The sequence below is a fragment of the Lepus europaeus genome, chromosome 9 (genome assembly GCF_033115175.1).
Source record: "Lepus europaeus isolate LE1 chromosome 9, mLepTim1.pri, whole genome shotgun sequence".
NCBI classification, from domain to species: domain Eukaryota; kingdom Metazoa; phylum Chordata; class Mammalia; order Lagomorpha; family Leporidae; genus Lepus; species Lepus europaeus.
The window spans coordinates 10,172,151-10,191,504 of record NC_084835.1 but is presented as its reverse complement, the minus strand read 5'-3'; the positions used below and the strand labels follow the sequence as shown (position 1 = coordinate 10,191,504).

General features: G+C 42.1%; 1 protein-coding gene across 13 annotated transcripts in view; it reads left to right on the top strand.

Moving 5' to 3' along the window:
- TMCC1 (transmembrane and coiled-coil domain family 1) overlaps positions 1-19,354 on the top strand; it is a 239,593-nt gene that overhangs the window by 158,270 nt on the left and 61,969 nt on the right. The window contains exon 1 of one of the 13 annotated variants that reach the window (XM_062200502.1): positions 10,372-10,452. The exons of the other annotated variants lie outside the window; for them this stretch is intronic. Within the exon in view, the coding sequence (XP_062056486.1) occupies positions 10,426-10,452 (27 nt within the window). The 5' untranslated portion in view covers positions 10,372-10,425. Of the gene's footprint in view, positions 1-10,371; positions 10,453-19,354 lie in introns of those variants that run through there. 13 annotated transcript variants of the gene reach the window in all.

Here is a 19,354-nt window from a genome sequence, read left to right as displayed (position 1 = left end):
CCCCCCAAAAAAAAAAAAAAAAAAAAAAAAAAAAAAACCTCAGGGCTGGTGCTGTGGCGTAGTAGGTTAAGCCTCTGCCTGCAGCACCAGCATTCCATATGGGCACCAGTTTGAGTCCTCATTGCTCCACTTCTGATCCAGCGCCCTGCTAATGTGCCTAGAAAGTAACTGAAAGATGGCCCAAGGGCATGGACCCGTGTGGGAAACCCTTGAGAAGCTCCTGGCTTTGGATTGTCAACTCCAACCATTGCAGCCATTTGGGGAGTGAACCAGCAGATTGATGACCTCTCCCTCCCTCTCTCTAACTCTTCCTCTGAAATAAATGAATCTTTAAAAAAAAAAAAAAACACAGAGTTAATCTATAAACATATACACACATCTACATAATCCTTGCATTAAATTAGAAAAAGTCTCAAGAAGAGTTAGAAAATATTTTAAGAAAATGAAAATGTATCTTATCAAAATTTGTAGCTGGATACAGCTAACATAGTACTTGGAGAGGAACTGATAACATGAAATGCTTACATTAAAAAAGAGATTTCAGATCAGTAATATAAGCATTGGGGCCGGCGCTGTGGCTCACTTGGTTAATCCTCCGCCTGCAGTGACAGCATCCCATATGGGTGCCAGTTCTAGTCCTGGCTGCTCCTCTTCCAGTCCAGCTCTCTGCTGTGGCCTAGGAGGTCAGTAGAGGATGGCCCAAGTCCTTAGGCCCCTGCACCCACTGGGAGACCAGGAAGAAGCACCTGGCTCCTGGCTTCGGATCAGCGCAGCTCCGGCCATTGCAGCCATTTGGGGGTGAAACGATGGAAGACCTTTCTCTCTGTTTCTCTCTCTCACTGTAGCTCTACCTCTCAAATAAATAAAATTTTAAAAAAAATAATATAAGCATCAGCTGTAACAAAGTAGAAAAAAGGATAAAATGAACCCAAAGCAAGTAGAAGGGAGAAAATAATTAAAGAGCAGAAGCTGATGAAATTTCAAACAGGGAAAATGAAATAGGCACTATCAGCAAAGATTAATAACTTTTTTAAGATTATTTTATTTGAGAAGGCAGAGTTACAGAGAGAGGGAGAAACAGAGAGGTTCACTCCCCAAATGGCAATAACAGTCAAGGTGGACCAAGGTGAAGCCAGGAGCTTCAGCCAGGTCTCCCATGTGGGTGCAAGGGCCCAAGCGCTTGGTCCTCCTCCACTGCTTTCGCAGGTGTATTAATAGGACCCGGATCAGATGTGGAACAGCCCAGACTTGAACTGGCACCCATTTGGATGCCGGTGTTGCAAGTGGTAGCTTTGTACTACAAACCACAACGCCAGTCCCAGATGAATAACTCTTAAGCAAAATTATAACACACAAAAAAAAGAGAAGACACAATTTACCACTATCCAGAATGAAAGAGGGGATTTTATCCACAGAGCCCACAGATGTCAGAAGGATAATATGGATCTGCTAGGAACAACTCTACATGTGAATCAATGCTTAGATGAAGTGGATCAAATTCTTAAGCAACCAGACTCACCTAAGATGAAATGGATAAGTTGAGTAGTTCTATAACCATTGCATACATTAAATAAGTAGTAAAAATATTCTGGGAAAAAATTCTCTGGCTATATTTGCAAATCCTAACACACACACACACATACACGAAACACACTAATTTTATACAGTTGCTCCAGAAAACAGAAGAGGAGGGAACACACGCACATACAAACACTTAAAAAACCTTCTAGAACTAATGAGTAAATTTAGCTATGATAGATTGTGTGTGGAAGACCTGATGGAGTTTCTTGTTCCCAGCTTTAGCTTGGCCCAGCCCTGAATATTGTAAGCATGTCAGGAGTGAGCCTGCGGCTGGAACATGTCTCACTCTTTTTTCTCTTTTCTTTGTTCTTTGTTCTTTTTTCTTTTGACAGGCAGAGTGGAGAGAGAAAGAGAGAGAGAGAGAGGTCTTCCTTTTTGCCGTTGGTTCACCCTCCAATGGCCGCTGCAGCCGGCACATCGCATTGATCCGAAGCCAGGAGCTTCTCTTGGTCTCCCATGCGGGTGCAGGGCCCAAGCACTTGGGCCATCCTCCATTACCTTCCCGGGCTATAGCAGAGAGCTGGCCTGGAAGAGGGGCAACCGGAATAGACTCCAGCGCCCCAACCGGGATTAGAACCTGGTGTGCCGGCGCCTCAAGGCGGAGGATTAGCCTGTTGAGCCATAGCGCCGGCTCTCACTCTTTTAATCTTTTTTCCCTCCTCCGACCCCCACCTTTCAGATACATAGATATAGATATAGATATAGATATAGATATAGATATAGATATAGATGTTCAGCATGGTTAGCCGTTAGGAAAATACAATTAAAACCATAATAAAATACCACTATTAGAGTGGCTAAAATAAAAACTACTGACAATTCTAAATCTTGGCAAGGATGCCAAGAACAATGTGTAGGCAAGGGAAATAGTACAGCCAGTCTGGAAAACAGTTTGGAGATTATTTCTAAGCTTAATGTACACTGACCATGTGACCCAGCAAATCCATTACTAGGAGTTTAACCTAGAGAAATGGCAGCTTAACACCCCTGTGACATCACTTACAGTAATGATTGTATCAGCTCTATTCCTAATTGTCGAAAAGTTGGAGCCACCCAAATGTCCTTCAAGTAGGTAAATGGATAATCTGTGGTGTATTTATACAATGTACTGCTCCTTAGCAGTAAGAAGGAGTGATCTGTTGATTCATTGCGACATCCTGGATCCATTTAAAAGGCATTGTGCTGGTCAAAGAAATCAGTCTGAGAAGGTCGTATACTGTACAATTCTGTTTATTACACTTTCAGAAAAATAGGGGGAGGCATTTGGCACAGTGGTTAATATACTGCTTGGGATTCCTCATTCCCATATCAAAGAGCCTGGCTTCAAGTCCCAGCTCTGTTCCTGATTCCAGCTTCCTGCTAATCCGTGTCCTGGGAGGCAGCAGATGACGGCTCAAGTACTTGGGCCCCTAACACTCGCAAGGGAGACCCAAATGGAGTTCCTGACTCTTGGCTGCTTCTGCCCCTAATTGTTGAGGGCATTTGGAGAGTGAATTATCAGATGAGAAATGTCTCTACCTTCCAGAGTAAATAAAATAATAATAATAATTATTATTATAGATGAAATACAATGAAAAAGAACAGGGATTATTGATGGAATTAGATGTGGCCATATATAGGGGTCTTTTGGTACTTGTCTGTATCCTGCTGCTTTCATAAGTCTGCATGTTTTAAAATTCTTAGAATTGTGCACATACCTAAAACCTCAGTTTTGCAGTATTAAGATTAAAAAAATAAAACCTTAGGGCTTAAAGTGACAGTTTTTTAATTGTCTAAAAAACTGTGGATGGACTAGGTTCTTGGTGTGCATCGTGTTGACTAGGATGTTGGGATGATCAGTAGGGTCAGATGACGTCACTCATGAGCTAGCTAGCAACTTAAATTAGCTGTTGACTCAAGAGTTCACCTGTGGCTTTTGGCTAGAGGTCTTGATTTTCCTGTTCTTATTACTTCTGTGGTTAGTTGGGTGTTTCTGTAGCATGGCAACTGAATTCCAAAGGGAGTATTCAGAATGACCCTCTCTTTTCAAGTGCTTACTAAGTCTCTGCTAGCATCATTTTTGGTAATACTCCATCTGCTATAGCTAGTCACATGAACAAGTTCAAGGTCACCAAGTGAAGAAGGACTACACAGGGCATCAATACCAAGAATGTGACTCTATTCCAGATGATTAGTGCTTTTTTTCTTTTTTTTTTTTTTTTTTTTTTTTCATAATGTAACACTCCTTCAGATCCTTCAGGACTATCTGTATTCCTTCATTAAAAACATAAAGAGGGGCCGGCACTATGACATAGCTGGTAAAGCTGCCACCTATGGTGCCGGCATCCCATATGGGCACCGGTTTGAGACCCGGCTGCTCCACTTCCTGTCCAGCTCTCTGCTATGGCCTGGGAAAGCAGTGGAAGATGGCCCAAGTCCTTGGGCCCCTGCACCCATATGGGAGACCCAGAGGAGGCTCCTGGCTTTGAATCGGTGCTGCCAATTGAAGAGTGAACCAGTGGATGGAAGACACCTTTCTCTCTCCCTTCCTCCCTCCCTCTCCCTCTATCTCCCTCTATCTCCTTCTCTCTCCCTCTATCTGTCTGCCTCTCCTCCTCTCTGTGTAACTGACTTTCAAATAAATAAATCTTAAAAAAAAAAAACTCTAGTATCTATGAGGGAGTAATTGAAGACAACTTCATGTTGTTTTCAAAGTCATAAATTGTGACTATTTTAAACATGTTAATATGTATTATTTTTATAAGCTTGGATGCTTACCTCTTTATAAAGATTTAAAATGCATATTTACCCAAAAAAAAAAAAACATTAAATTCATTCTTTGTGGATCTTATCAGTTTCTCCCAAAATTTTTTCTACTGTTTATTGATCTTCAATACAGGAGAGGAATTCCAAAGAGTATGGCTAGCAGTGTAGACCATCTCAGAATTAATTCTAGAACTAGAAAAGAACCTTATTGATCATGCAGTCAAACAGCACCCTAGGAAATAAGTTGTCCAAAGAGAGTCTCCATAGATGATTTAGATAGTAAAGATGTAAGGCAGGAACACCAAACCCAAAACATCTCTAAAAAGTGAATACATTGCAGAAATTGAGGAGTTTTGGGGTTGATTTGTTTCTTTGTTCTTTTGTTTTAAGCAGTGGTGACATAAGAAGCCAGATTGGTATGGCATGGGTAAATGCATGAAGTAGGAACAAGGTTATGAGAGGGTACAGCACAGTATAGCAAAAGAAAACAAATGAAGAATTAGTATGCAAGGATTCTGAATCTCATAGGGCCACAACTACATATTTTTCCCTTCAGTGTCTCGGATTTCATACTACAGAATGAAATGTTTGGTTTCAACAATAGTTGTTAACATTCCTGGGAGACCCTGGATATCAGAATTTCTGGTGGAGATCTGTAATATGAAAAAAGTATTATCGGTAAACTTCATGTTTTCAAAATACAAATTGCAGAAAGCAAAATGCAATAAAGTGTGTCAGGCTAGTGGGAGCACATAGACTATAGAGTGAGATAGTATTACAGAGGTTGTGAGGGGGTGTTTTAAATGATGAGAAATAGTAATTTGAAGAACACAGATGATCTTGAAATTCTAAATTAAAGAGGAAGAATCTGTTAATTTTAACTCGTTTTTTTGGGGGGAGCATTTTAATCTAAATGCTCCCAAACAGTACCATATCTATTTGTATAAATTTACATAATTTATCAGATGTCCCTTTCTGTTCCTATCCTGGTTCATAGAAGAAAATCAAAACGTTATTTCATTTCTCCTATCTTTGGCAGTGGATTAAAACTCATACACTGGAGTGAGCATTTGGCACCGCACTTAAGATGCCACTTAGAAAGCCTGCATCCCATATTGGAATGCCTGGATTTGAGCCCTGCCTCTGCTTCCAGTTCCAGCTTCCTGCTGATGTACACCCTCAGAGATTTCAGGTACTGGCTCAGGTGGCCCCTGCCACCAATGTGGAAGACTAGATAGAGTTTCTGGCTCCTGGCTTTAGCCTGCCCCAGCCCCAGCTGTTGTGACCATTTTTGGGGGGTACACCAGTGGATAGAAGATTTTATCTTCTGTTTCTCCCCACTGCCTTATGTCACTCTGATTTTCAAATGAATAAATTTTTTCTTATTTTTTTCAAGTTTTATTTTATTTCTTTGAGAGTTACGGAGAGAGAGAGAGGTGTCTTTGATCTTCTCTCTGGTTGATTCCCCCAAATGACCTCAATGGCTGAGGCTGGGCCAGGCTGAAGCCAGGAGCCAGGAACTGCATCCAGGTCTCCTATATGGGTGAAGGGGCCCAAGCACTTGGCCATCTTCCACTGCTTTCAGGTGTATTAGCAAGGGCCTGGATTGGAAGTGGAGCAGCCAGGGCTAGAACCAGCACCCAGCTAGAGCCAGATGCCAGCATTGCAGGTGGCAGCTTAACACACTATGCCACAACACCAGCCTCTAATTAATAATTTTTTTTAAGATTTATTTATTTGAAAGAGTTACACAGAGAGAGAGGAGAGGCAGAGAGAGAGAGAAAGAGGTCTTCCATCTGATGGTTCACTCCCCAATTGGCCACACTGACCGGAACTGCGCTGATCCAAAGCCAGGAGCCAGGAGCTTCTTCCTGGTCTCCCATGTGAGTACAGGAGCCCAAGGACTTGGTCCATCTTCTACTGCTTTATCAGGCCATAGCAGGGAGCTGGATCGGAAGTGAAGCAGCTGGGTCTCCAACCGGTGCCCATATGGGATGCCGGCACTTAAGGCCAGGGCGTTAACCAGCTGCGCCACAGCGCCAGCCCCATAAAGGAAAAAAAAATTTTTTTTTTGACAGGCAGAGTGGATAGTGAGAGAGAGAGAGAGACAGAGAGAAAGGTCTTCCTTTTTGCCGTTGGTTCACCCTCCAATGGCCGCTGCGGCTGGCGCATTGCACTGATCCGAAGCCAGGAGCCAGATGCTTCTCCTGGTCTCCCATGGGGTGCAGGGCCCAAGCACTTGGGCCATCCTCCACTGCACTCCCGGGCCACAGCAGAGAGCTGGCCTGGAAGAGGGGCCACCGGGATAGAATCCGGCGCCCCAACCGGGACTAGAACCTGGTGTGCTGGCGCTGCAAGGCGGAGGATTAGCCTGTTAAGCCACGGCGCCGGCCAAGAAAAAATTTTTTTTTAAATGAGAGAGAGGTCTTCCAGCCGCTGGTTCACCCTCAAAATGGCTGCAGTGGCTGGAACTGAGCCGATCCGAAGCCAGGAGCTTTTTCTGGGTCTCCTACATAGGAGCAGAGGCCCGAGGGCTTTGGGCCATCCTCCACTGCTTTCCCAGGCCATAGCAGAGCTGAATCAGAAGAGGAGCAGCCAGTTCTTGAACCAGCACCCATATGGGATGCCTTCACTACAGCTGCGGCTTTACCTGCTACGCCACAGCATTGGCCCCAATAAATACAAAGCTAATACATATTAGATGTTTATTGAAGTAAGATGAGATGTTTATTGAACTAAGATTCTTTAAAAATTGGGAAATTGTATAAGAAATTTTAAATTACCCATGGGGTGTTTGAATACAAATATTGATTTTAAAAAATCAGAGATTTAGGAATCTGCAAATAAGTAAATTATGTATCTCCTTCTTTGTAATTGTATCTTCATGACAGGCTAAGCCAGGAGCCTGAAGCTCAATTCAATACTTGGTCCATCACCTACTGTTTCCCAAGGTGTGTATTAGCAGGAAAGTTGAATTGGAAGCAGAGTCAGGACTCAAAGCCAAGCACTCTATTATGGTCTGTGAGTGTCCAAGGTGTCTTGTCAACTGCTGTGCTTAATATCTGCCTTGTGTATCTCCTTTTTCCAAATTTCCTTTATTCCCTTCTTCTGTATCACTTCCATTATGTGTTAAGACACCTGTTTTTTGGCTGTTCCATGTATGTCAGACAATGTATACTAGACACTTGTTGTCAGCTGTCTCTCAAGAACTTCAGTTACAGCCTCCTACCCACTCTTCATACATCTGCCCTATCTCTGACTAACCAGAGATCCTGGTAAAGCCTAGATCAGATCCCATGCCTGCTCTGCTCAGAACTTCCAGTGACTTCCTCATAGTAGCCTGCGAGTCTTGCATAGTCTTCTTTCCTCTGCCATGGCTGCATTTTCTATCATTTCCTCCTTTGGTCACTCAGCCTCCAGATGTTTTTTGTGTATACCAAACCCCCCTCTGTCTCAGAGCCCTTCTGCTTAGTATTTCTACTTGAAACAGCCTTCCCCCAGATACCATGTGACTTGCTTCTTCCCTCCATTCAGGTCTCTGGTCAGATACTAATTTTTGAGAGGGCTCGTCATTCTCTGTCCCTTGATTCTGTTTTATTTATTGGCTTCATTTCCCAGCTGGAATATAGGCATGTTGTGTGTTGTCCACTGCTGCTCCAAAGCCCAGCTCAGTGCCTCAGATACGTAAATGAGTAGATCAGCTCAAGTTCCACCTATTTCTCTGAAGTTTTTTTCCCCCAACTTACAGTGATATATTCTCCTCTCTTTTTCTAATCTGTGTTGTAGGTGGTCATGTTCTGTCTCCACAGGTTCCCAAATGACAGAGATGTTTATAAACCTAACCATGTGGCCGGCGCCGTGGCTCAACAGGCTAATCCTCCGCCTTGCGGCACTGGCACACCAGGTTCTAGTCCCGGTTGGGGCACCGGATTCTATCCCGGTGGCCCCTCTTCAGGCCAGCTCTCTGCTATGGCCCGGGAAGGCAGTGGAGGATGGCCCAAGTCCTTGGGCCCTGCACCCGCATGGGAGACCAGGAGAAGCACCTGGCTCCTGGCTTCGGATCAGCGTGATGAGCCGGCCGCAGCGGCCATTGGAGGGTGAACCAACGGCAAAAAGGAAGACCTTTCTCTCTCTCTCTCTCTCACAATCCACTCTGCCTGTCCAAAAAAAAAAAAAAAAACTTAACCATGTAGTAGACAAGAGTATGGAGTCAGAACATTACTTTGTGGCTTTAATTCCCAATTGTACCACTTAGCCAGAAAACTGGGCAGTTTAGTAACCTCTCTGTTATTCTGTTTCTCTGACTGTAAAACAGCAATAATGGGTAGATCAGTAACTGAAACAAAGTGTTTACATGGAGTTTGAATGGAAAAAGCAGAGAGCGGCCTGATCATCGAGATGCTTGTATAAAGGCTGGCACTGTGGTACAGTGGGCTGATCTGCCACCTTCAACACCAGCATCCCCTATGGTTGCAGGGTGAGTTCCCTGCTGCTCTACTTCTGATCTATCTCCCTGCTGCTAATGCACTTGGGAAAGCAACAGAAGGTGGCCCAGATGCTTGGGCCCCTGTGCCCATGTGGGAGACTCAGATTAAGCTCTTGGTTTCACTCTTGTCCAACCGTAGCCATAGCGGCCAGTCGGGAAGTGAACCAGTGAATGGAAGATACTGCTCTCTGTCTCTCTCTTTCCCTCCTCTCCCACCCTCTCTCTCTAACTTTTCCTTTCAAATAAATCTTTAAAAGGGGGGGTGGGGGGAGATGCTTGTGTAATATATCTGAGTACAATTTTTTGTTGGAGTAATGAGAAGACTTTTTAAAGCCATGGCAAGACAGAATAAATCTTGATCTGTTTAAAATACTTTATTCATTCAATCTGTGCTCATACTGAACTGTCCAATTTCTAATAGATTGACCTCTCTGTTTGTAGTAGTATGCAATTTTTGTTTCATCTCAGTTGTCCTGTGTTTACTGCTGTTACGTGACCAAATTTTGTATGGATACGAAGGAGTAGGTGTTTATCCTGTTGGTTTAAATGCTGGTTAAGATGTCTGTATGCCATATCTGATACCTGGCTGCAGCTCCTGACTCAAGCTTCTTGCCAACATAGATGGTGGGAACCAGCAATTATGGCTCAGGTGATTGGTTTTGGAGACGTCGATTGAGTTCCCAGCTCTCAGTTCCCAGCTTTAGCGTCAGACGTTGGAAGGATTTTTGGAGTGAATCAGCAGCTGGGAGCACTTTTTCTTAAATATGTGTGTGTGCCTGTGCGTGCTTGCCTAAACCTATCTGATCACCTTTGATCTAGAATAGAAATTTAATAAAGTGAGAGAGAGCATAAAATGTAAAGGAATATCTACAAGGCTCTGTTTTTTCTTGATACAAATTCCATCTTTTGGAACCCTGTCATACTAAAACTTTTTTAGTGTTCCTTTTATTTGGGAGAATTTCCAAGGCCACACTTAGTCACACACGTACAATCTTGGTGAACTAAAAAGAAATGATGTACATAAGAAAAATAAGGTTGATTACCATTCCTGCCATTCTGGCATATATCCATTCCAAAAAATATACTTTAGAATACCCTCTCTACTTCATTGTAAAGTCAAAGCGGATTCTGGGTTCTTCAGCCAGGTCACAGTGTCCTAACAGAAGACTATGCATCCTCTCAGATCTGAATCAGTATATTATTTATGATACAAATCAAAGGAACCAAGGGGTTCTTTAAATTTTTCACTTCCTGTACATATCCCCCCAGACACTAAATAGATCCAAGGGGAAAAGTTTAAACGTCCTGTGTTTGGGATTCAAAGTATTTTTGGTTCTCATTGCTTAACTGGGCTGAAGATTATCCCATGTGACAGCATAGATCTCTTGTTTTGGAATTGACATTACTTTCTAGAACAGCCATTCTGTACAGCTGCCAACATGCCCTGGATCCTCTTGCTTCATATTACAGTGATACTGCTTTGTCAGGGTAGAATTCGGCCTCACAGGGCTGGAGTCAGTCTCTGCTGACCTCATGCCACAGTACACTATGTTCAAATCTGGGCGAAACCTGAGGGTTATTCGGCATATTCCTCTTCCTCCTCCCTTACAAGCATGGAACCCTCACTCTCCTCGGAAACCGTATGTTGTATATGTGTGTGTATCTGTCTTTTTTTAAAAAAAAAAAAAAAATTCTCTCTTCTCATTCCTGTAGTTTCACAGCTTTAAGTGGGGGTTGGTTGAATAGACAGAGAAAGGAAATGGCCTGAGCTGCTGGAACTTAGCTTTTTCTGCAGTAGATCTTAGCAAGGAGCAATTGAGGACAAATCCGTGTGTGGTTACAATAGCAGGAGAGCATGTGGTTTGTCCTAGTCACCCTGCTACCCATAGGTATCTGGGCAGAATGCAGAGGGTGCTGTGTGGCTGCTCTGCGTGCTCAGATGCGGTGGAGTGTGCGACTCCTTGTGAGGGAGGAACTGCTTCAGTGCGGAGTGACTGTCGTCCCCACTTGCCCAGACTCAGCGGTCACCAGCAAATTAGCCTCTCCTTCAGTGAGCAGAAGTTTCCTTTGTCGTTGGCAGCTTGGGAAAAGCTTGGGTTAAATTTGAAGATGCCAGGCATGCGTAACAAATAGGAATTTGGGTTAAAGCCATTTGAAATATTTCTCACATTAAAAAGGGGTTCTTATCACTGAGCTACTTGTTTTCAAAGCATTTTTCCCAAGGACTTGATGATTTTATGAATTGTAAAACATTATACTCAGTGCTCAATTTGTGTTTCCAGAATAGCAGAACAGGTCCTTGAGGTAAAACTGGATGGGAATTCAGCTTTATGCAGCACAACTTCCAATTTTATATTTCATCCTTAGTCTTGAACAGAAAGCTTAGACTAAGCTTGCTTTTACCATGATTTTTTGGGGTTGGTTTTATAAAATTATAAAAATGTATAATATAATATAAAATAAAATACATAATATATAATATAAAATTATAAAAATGTATAAATTTTCTAAGATAAATGATAAAACAATGTAAATTCTTTATTTTGCCTAATTCTTAAGTGAATACACATTAAGTGCTCAACAACAAATAATATTAAAGTTAAGGTCCAAACAGACTTTTCACTCTCAAATTTTGATATTGAATTACTCTCTTATGCCTTATGGTTGGTGATTTAAATGCCAGCTCTGTTAACAGATTTGTTCCTTTAGTCTGTACTCTCCTTTGCTGTTGCTAGTTCTGTTATCTTGGATTCAAACACTCTGACACATTTCTTTTTGTTCTGAGGTTATGAAAGGTCAGTTTACTTACCTATGTTTATCAAGAATGCTGGCCCTGAGTGAATGAGGTGATCAAAAGGAAAAAATTCACAGGACAGCACTAAAGCACTAAATAAAGGTAGACGGTGGAGACTATAATAAACCAAAAGTTAACTCTTTTATCCATTTTTCAATCTTAATTTTTTTTTTAATTTGCTTATTTGAGAGAGAAAAAGAGTTCCCATCTGCTGGTTCACTTTGCAAATGCTTGCAATGGTCTGGGCTGAAGCTGAAGCTAGAAGCCAGGAACTCAATGCAGGTCTTCCCCGTGGTGGCAGGAACCCAATCACTTGAGCCGTCACCAGTGCCTCCCTGGTCTGCATTGGCAGGAAGCTGGAGCCGGGTATCAAACTCAGACACTCTGATGTGGAGCAGAATCTTAACCAGCAAATACTCTCCTCTTTTTCCCAGTTAATGACAGTAGGTGGAAGAAGGAGAATGTAAACATAATTGAAATATTTTGGTTGATTTTATTTTATCCAGCAGTCACATTAATTTGTAAGGGGAGGAAAGTTTGCTTAAAAATACAGTTAGTTCTGGGGCCAGCGCAGTGGGTTAATGCCCTGGCCTGATGCACCAGCTTCTCATATGGGCGCCAGTTCAAGACCCGACTGCTCCACTTCCTGTCCAGCTCTCTGCTGTGGCCTGGGAAAGCAGTAGAAGATAGCTCAAGTCCTTGGGCACCTGCACCCGCGTGGGAGACCGGGAAGAAGCTCCTCGCTCATGGCTTCTGGCCTTGGATTGACACAGCTCTGGCCATTGTGACCATGTGGGGAGTAAACCATCAGATGGAAGCCCCCTCCCTCCCCCTCCCTCCCCCTCTCCCTCCCCCTCCCCCTCTCCCTCCCTCTCTCTCTCTCTCTGCCTCTCCTCTCTCTGTGTAACTCTTTCAAATAAAATAAATAAAATCCTTAAAAAAATACATACATATATAGTTAGTTCGTTCGTTTGTTCTGGGGCCAGCGCTGTGGTGCAACGGGTTAAAACCCTGGCCTAAAGTGCCAACATCCCATATAGGCACCAGTTCTATTCTCGGCTGCTCCTCTTCTGATCCAGCTCTCTGCTATGGCCTGGGAAAACAGTAGAAGATGGGGCCCCTACACCCACATTGGAGACCCGGAAGAAGCTCCTGGCTCCGGGTTTTGGAATGGCTCAGCTCTGGCCGTTGCCGCCATCTGGGAAGTGAATGAGCGGATGGAAGACCTCTCTTCCTCTCTACCTCTCTCTCTAACTCTGTCTTTCAAATAAATAAATAAATCTTAAATATATATATAGTTAGTTCTTGAGTGAATGGTTACAGATTAAACCACTCATGTCTCTTACTTACATACTGTTCATTGAATCTTTCATTACTCATATTCTCATTGAGACAATCATTAAAGTATCTGAAATTCTGAATTCAACAGTCTAGATACATCAAACTGCTGTAGTTTGGGGTTGATGTATGACTTACATGCTTGAGATTACAACATGGTTTGTGAAGAGCTGATTCTAAATGACAGGATTGAATATTTTAAAGGAAAGCTTGAGAGAGGAAAATGTAAGTACCTCTAGGAAATAAATGGAGACTGTTAGAAATGTGAGATGCTATAGAACCTACTGTTTGTTGAACTCCATATTTTTGTATGTAAAATTATAGTATTGCATATGTTGACCAGTTCTAAAGATCAGTAATTTGCAATTTGTTTTTTCAGTAACCCTGCAATACTTGTATATTTATGTTAAAGTTATGTACTCTTATGTAAGGCAACCATCCAAGACAATTCCTGGACAATGTCAGCATTGTCTAGCTTTCTGTATGCATGCCAAGAATTGATAGTAACAATTTAGAACATATATGTATAATCACTTGGTCATATACAGATGCTATAACCTCTAACAGTGTTAACTACATTGGCTGCTACTATATTAAATGGTGAACTTTTGAAAGAATAGGAGAGGAATGTGGTAGTGATTCGCATGTCAAAGATGTAGTAGAGCATACACCAAAATTTAGCACCTCAAAACAAATTTTATTTGCTCACAATTCTGAGTCAGCCCTTTGGGCTGGGCTCAGCTGAGTGGTTCTTGTGCTGATCTTGTCTTGTGTCATTGTGGTTGTTGTGTGGCTCACGTACAACCAGATAATCTATAATTGTTTTGCTTCCTCACCTGCCTAGCACTTGGTACTAGAGGCTATCTGGCCCTCTCCCTCCATGTGATATAAGAATTTTAGCATGAATAGCTTTAAGAATGGGATTGACATTAACAGATGTAAAATATGCTGGAAGTCTTAGTATAGCAAGAAAGGCATACCCTAAATTCTTGAACTCAGTTACCAATGTTTCACTTGATCAGAGAAAGTCCCTTGTCAAATCCAGTTTCATGAGTTGGAGAAATAGATTCCATCTCTGGATGGGAGGACTGTGAGAGTCAAAATAGGAAAGGGAGGGTGTGCTGGATTGTTTGTACATGTACGACACAGAGGGCCAAAGTATGTCTGTGAAGGCCATTTTTAAGGGCTGGCCGTGTCTTCGAGTGTAAAGAGAATTCAGTGAAGAATTTAAGCTGAGGAGTGACGTGATTTGACTTGGGATCATTCTGGCTGTACTGTTATGGTGGACCAGTGAGGAAACCAGTGTGGGGATCCAGACAGATAACCATGAAGTTAGCGCATCTTAGTGCAGTGGGCTGTTACTGGTTGGGATACCCACATCCCATGTTGGATTGCCTGGGGTCAAGTCCTGTCTGAGCTTCTGATCCAGCTTCCTCCTAACGTGCACCATGGGAGACAGCAGTGATGGCTCAAGTATTTGGGAACCTGCCACCCAAGTGGGAGACCTGGATGGAGTTTCTGCCACCTGGCCTAGCCCAGGCTGTCAGAGACATTTGAGGAGTGAACCAGCAGATGAAGGATCCATCTGTGTGTCTGTCTGTCTGTCTGTCACCTTCTGCCTTTCAAATAAATAATTCTTTTTTAAAAAAATTCTACTGAATTGGATGTAAGATGTAAAAGAGATTGATGGCTATTACAAGGATTTCAACCTGAGGTTGTGTAAGGATAAATTTGGCATTAATTGAAATACAGTGCTTGTTGGCAGGTCAGATTTTGTGGAAAAGAGCAATGTAGGCTAGATATATTTCAGAGTTCTAAGTGCAAATGCTCAGAAGACAGTTGGCTGTATAAGTCTAGAGACTCTTAGAAAGGACTAAGGAGAGAGGTCTGAGCCGAAAACACAGATGGTTATTTGAAGTCATGAGACTTGTGAAGTCATTGAGAGAATTAGAGTAGAAAGAAAGGAGGAGAAAGGACTGAGCCCTCCGCACTCTAATTTGAGAGGAAGGGGTGGCCTATAAGGGATGAGGAACATCAAGCAGAGAGTGCTGTACGGAAGCTAAGTATGGAAACTCTTCACAAGAGGAGGGAAACGGCTGCTGTGTCAGGTGCTACTGACAGGCAAGGTAAGAGGAGAGCTGGGAACACACCCTCTGCATTTAGTAATTCACCGAATGACATTTAAAAAGCCAGTTAAATGAGTTTGAAGCCAGTTTGAAAGAATTTGAAAATTGTGAGTTGTAGACAGCTTTTACGTTTCACTGCAGTAGGAAGCAGACAAGTGGCACAGTAACTGGGGGAGGAAATGGAACAAGAAGCCTGTCTAAGATGGGAGAATTGGCAAGTATGAGCTCATTTAATACAAGAATGAAACACTGGCCACTTAGTGTAAAGTGCTGTGGTGGGTGCTGCAAAGGAATTAAGAATGTATATTATGTGGTCTCTGACGTAAGGATTCATGATCTCAAGTAGAAAATATAAAAATTTACAGAAATAACCAGAAACAAAAAGATGATATATACAATAAAAAAGAAATGGTTAAGCAGGGAAATAAGGAATGTCAGTATAAAGGTAGTCATTTGTTGAATGTGGGAGGGCAGAATTTTAGCGAGGGATGGAGATGAGAAGGAGAACATTTTGTTTTCAGAAAAGCCTCATAGATATTTTGTCTAATGCCATATTCTCATCTTAATGCTTATAGTCCGAAGCTTTAAGAACTTATAAACTTAGAATTCCGTAATGCTATAGTCATATATGCAAGGGGAGGGTGGGGGAAGGTTGGGTGGTGTGGCTGTGTGAAGTCCACTCATCCTGTGTACTTAGGGGAGCCATCTGGTATTATTTATTAGATAAATAGAAGTAGGTAAAATTGAGATATATAAGCCAAGGAAATATGATTAGAGTATGTCCTTTAGTTCTCGTTTTCTTTTGATGAAAAAGGTAGTGCTTGGTGAAATCTGAGAATAAATAGAAAATGCAAACTGTTAGTAGGTTGAAACTTGGATGGAGGAAACTATTTTTTATATTCAGAGAAAAATTGTGAGGAAAACCTTGTAGGGGATTATTTCTGGGAATGTAGAAGCCTAATTAAGGTTGGCCTTTTTTTTTTTTTTAACCCACATCAGTACCTCATGCAAATCGTGTGTTTGAAAAATGTTGGCACCATTTAATTCTGCCCTGATTGCAGCTTCAAGGAAGAGATCCTTACGGGGGCAGAAGGATGGCTGTCAGAAAAGGAAGTATGGGGGCCAGTGCTGTGGCATAGTGAACCAAGCCGGCATTCCATATGGGCACCAGTTCAAGTCCTGACTGTTCCTCTTCTCATCCAGCTCTCTGCTATAGCCTGGGAAAGCAGTAGAAGATGGCCCAAATGCTTGGGCCCTTGTACCCATATGGGAGGCTGGGAAGAAGCTTCCTGGCTTATAGGCTCAAAATAAAATCTGAGTGAACCAACAAATGAGAGATCAGTCTCTCCCTCTCTCTCTGTAACTGCCTTTCAAATAAATAAATCCTTTAAAAAAATCTTCAAGTGAAAAATACTGTTAATATAAGCACAACAAAGAATACTATGAGAGGAAACAAAGGTTAAAAGAATAAATGAAATTCTTAACAATTTTGCCATGTGAATTTTGTTTATAAAGAGGTGTCTGAAAAAACTGAAAGTTTGCCCCCTAATGTGCAAAACATAATACTAGTACTATTACTTTGAGGTCTGTTTACTTATTTTTTGTTTATTCGAAAATCAGAGTTTCATCAACAGGGAGCCGGATTGGAAGTGGAAGAGGCAAGTCTTGAACCAGCGCCCACCCCATATGAGATGCTAGTGTTGCAGGCGGTGACTTAATCTGCCATACCACAATGCTGGCCCCTACTAGTGACTTTTTTAATTAGGACTTTTTTCCTTTCCAACTTTCTGAATGAGTGGTCTGTAAGTTCTTTTAATACTCTATAAATGGCCTGCGCCGCAGCTCAATAGGCTAATCCTCCACCTTGCGGTGCCGGCGCACCGGGTTCTAGTCCTGGTCGGGGCTCCTGATTCTGTCCCGTTTGCCCCTCTTCCAGGCCAGCTCTCTGCTGTGGCCCGGGAGTGCAGTGGAGGATGGCCCAAGTGCTTGGGCCCTGCACCCCATGGGAGACCAGGAGAAGCACCTGCCTCCTGCCTTCGGATCAGTGCGGTGTACCAGCCGCAGTGCACCGGCCGCGGCGGCCATTGGAGGGTGAACCAACGGCAAAAGGAAGATCTTTCACTCTGTCTCTCTCTCTCTTGCTGTCCACTCTGCCTGTCAAAAAAAAAAAAAAAACTCTATAAAGCCTTAGTCATATCAACTTTAACTTTACAGTGTTTTAGAAATTCATTTTTAACCAAATCATAAAGAGGGTAAAAGTGATTTTGTCAGTACAGAGATGTGTATTTCCTGAGTGATTGCTGAAATTAGGCACAAACTGGAGACAATTCATATTGGTTTTCTAGATGACTAAAAAACAGAGGTCTTTCAGATTTATTGCTTTTTAATCTTATATGAGAATTACCCTCCTAATTTTAAATTTTTTTCACAGACATTTCTAAGAACTCTTACTTAATCCTGGCGGAAGGGTATCTTTTTTTTTGTTTTGTTTTTAGACAATATATTTATTTTCAAATTTCAAATAACATTAGGAGAAATGTGGCTTTTATGTTTACTGAATGGTGCATGGGTTAAAAGGGGGTTCCAAAATATTCCACCATCATCCAAACTCTACAACAGACACACATCAAAGTTCTTTTAACAGGAGCACTGCCTTATTCCCTCTACCCTCCCTTCAGCTATGTTCATAAAGAACACAACTTTACAGCGTAAGTAACAAAGAAATGCCACATAATAATTCAATGGCAATAATATTTCCATGAGGACAGGAGATAGCAGGCTGAACAGCATTCATTAACCCTACCTCTTAACAGCTCCCTTTACTAGTAAGGATTTTCAATTCCTCTGTGCTGTTTCCTTTATTTTCATTATCTTTGCCTCTCTTTCTATTTACTAGACCTCAGTCAGTCTGTCTGTAACTTGGGTGACAATCTGACCACTTCTAGGTAAGAAGAGATGTTTTTCAGTAATTTAGGTAAACTTTATGGTTAACAATGTCAGAGTGATTAATAAATATAAATAAATTAAACAATGAATCACACTTTATCAAATCTAGGCATGGAGAAGTTAAATCCTGGATTCACTGACCCTGGGTTAAAACTGAGTGCTAAACATCAGTAACAACACTGGGACACCATTATTTTAGCAAGACATTTGAACATGGCAAAATTAATTTTGCTCGTTTTTATTAATACAGAATTACCCTCCTAATTTTAAATTTTTTTCTCAGACATTTCTAAGAACTCTTACTTAATCCTGGCGGAAGGGTATCTTTTAAGTTCCCCTGTGCTCTAATTTGAAATTCTGATTTTGTTTGTTTTTATATGTCTATTCTTTATGTCATTGTAGGATCTCAAACTAATTGAATGCTTAGAAGATTGAAATTAGTAAATGGAGTAGGCCTTGTGATGTAGTAATTAAACTGCTATTTGGGATGCCTGCATTCCATGTCAGATTGCCAGTTTGAGTCCCACCTCTACTTCCATTCCAGATTCCTGCTAATGCATTTCCCAGGGAAGCAGCAGATGATGGCCCAAGTACTTGGGTCCTTGCTACCCTGGTGGGAGACCTGGACAGAGCTCCTGGCTGCTGGCTGTCCTGACGTAGCCCTGGCTATTGTGGGTATTCAGGGAGTGAACTAGCAGATAGAAGATGGATCCCTTTCTTCTCCTCAACCCCCATCACTGTCTTTCAGACAAATAAATACATAAAGAATTTTTTTTTGAATGGCTAAATTGACTTAGAGTTCTTCTGCTAAAGCTGAATTTTACAAGGAAGTGTGTAAATGGGCCTAGGAGAAGATTCATAGACTTGACTAAAGTTTGGCTAATCTTTGTCAGTACCTTGCATATTGTTCACCTGGGATTTGGAAATGATAAAATAGCTATCAATTAAGAATTCTCAAGAGATGGTTTGTATACCTCTGACATTTATAGTATATAGCATGAAAACAGGTCTTTCCTGTGGTGAATTGCAGTTCTAAAAACAACAGAGCTGGAACCAGCACTGTGGCATAGCAGTAAAGCCATCACCTGCAGTGCCAGCATCCCATATGGGCGCCGGTTTGAATCCCAGCTGCTCCATTTCCCATCTAGCTCTCTGCTATGGCCTGGGAAAGCAGTAGAAGATGGCCCAGGTGCTTGGCCCTCTGCACCTGTGTGAAAGACCCAAAAGAAGCTCCTGGCTCCTGGCTTTGGATCAGCCCAGCTCCAGCTGTTGTGGCCATTTGGGGAGTCAACCAGTGGATGGAAGACATCTCTCTCTCTCTTTACCTTTCAAATAAAT